The sequence below is a fragment of the Sinocyclocheilus rhinocerous genome, unplaced genomic scaffold (assembly GCF_001515625.1).
Source record: "Sinocyclocheilus rhinocerous isolate Xijiao unplaced genomic scaffold, SAMN03320098_v1.1 scaffold2189, whole genome shotgun sequence".
In the NCBI taxonomy this organism is placed as follows: Eukaryota; Metazoa; Chordata; class Actinopteri; order Cypriniformes; family Cyprinidae; genus Sinocyclocheilus; species Sinocyclocheilus rhinocerous.
The window spans coordinates 123,024-124,254 of record NW_015645558.1 but is presented as its reverse complement, the minus strand read 5'-3'; the positions used below and the strand labels follow the sequence as shown (position 1 = coordinate 124,254).

Below are 1,231 nucleotides of genomic sequence, written 5' to 3'. Positions count from 1 at the left end.
AAAATATTGATTTCCTTAAAAAACGGTAGTGTAGCCTATGCTTGTTATAAGGATAGTTCACCAAAAAATGAAAATTGTTACCTGAAAAAAAGAAAGAAGCTATTGTCAACTGTTTGGTTCCCCACATGCTTCAAAACATCTTCTTTTGTGTTCAGCATAAGAAATTCGTACAGGTTTGGAACAACTTGAGGGTGAGTAAATGATGTCAGAATTGTCATTTTTGGGTGAACTATCCCTTTAAGTCATTCTTGTACTACCTCAGTCCTTCCGGCTCAGAAAAGTGTCGATAATGAAATGTCTGTTGAGTTACTCCGTGTACACAGACACCTTCTCCGCTAAAATATGCAGCGGATGTCTTTTACATGTGTTGGAGAAATACGGAAACACTTTTTCCGTAAACTTGTGCTTATACTTGTAGAGCAGAGAGTTGTCTCCGGCGTCCGAGAACATGACTCTGCCGGCCTCCCAGTCGAGCTGAACCCGAATCTTCTGAGGCTTCTTCTTGAGTGTCAGAGGAGCGCTGGTGGGCGTCCGCGCGCGGTACTCTCCTCCGTACAGGCAGATGGTCCACATGCCGCGCTCGGGGCTCGGCGGGAACCACTCTTTACGCTGCACGCGTTCTTTCACCACCCCCAGCGCCCACTCGCTGCAGTCGCCCACCTCCACGTCCCAGCTGTGCCGCCCGGAGCCCAAGCCCTCGGAGCCCAGGGCGCAGTCGTAGAAGCAGAAGCGCTCGGGGTTGTCCGGGACCTGCTGCTCTTCCTCCGTGTAGCGGATGGTGGTGAGGTCGTCGGACAGAGCCACGCAGACGTCTGCGGTGTTGGGGTCGAGGATCACGGGAGCTGAAGGTTTGACAGGTATTCAGAGTTTAGTCACTGGCAAGACCAGTTTTGAGGCAGTTGCAAGTGATTGAAACTGGATATTCATAAACAAAAATGCAAATTCTACGTAAATTCTAGTTTGTGAAATAATCAATAGCTACACTGTAAAAACCAAAAAAGATTATTGGAGTAGGTTTCACATGAAAATACCATTCAGTCTTTCTACGTCAGCATATTATGTTTAATTTAATGTATCACTTGCTGTTTCTTTGTAATTAATTGTGAAAAATATTTTTTACACTAAATATTTTTAGTGTATTTGTTACTTTTGAACATAAAATACAGCTGACACTTTGTTTGTTTTTTATTTAATGGAAACTTTGATTTTATATATATATATATATATATAT

General features: G+C 43.5%; 1 protein-coding gene across 1 annotated transcript in view; it reads right to left on the bottom strand.

Moving 5' to 3' along the window:
• Nucleotides 1-204: 204 nt before the first annotated feature.
• Nucleotides 205-1,231, bottom strand: part of LOC107706603 (E3 ubiquitin-protein ligase TRIM39) — a 10,176-nt gene continuing 9,149 nt past the window's right edge. Inside the window, exon 6 of the mRNA XM_016510356.1 lies at nucleotides 205-842. Coding sequence (XP_016365842.1) covers nucleotides 307-842 — 536 coding nt within the window. The 3' untranslated portion in view covers nucleotides 205-306. The remainder of the gene's footprint in view (nucleotides 843-1,231) is intronic.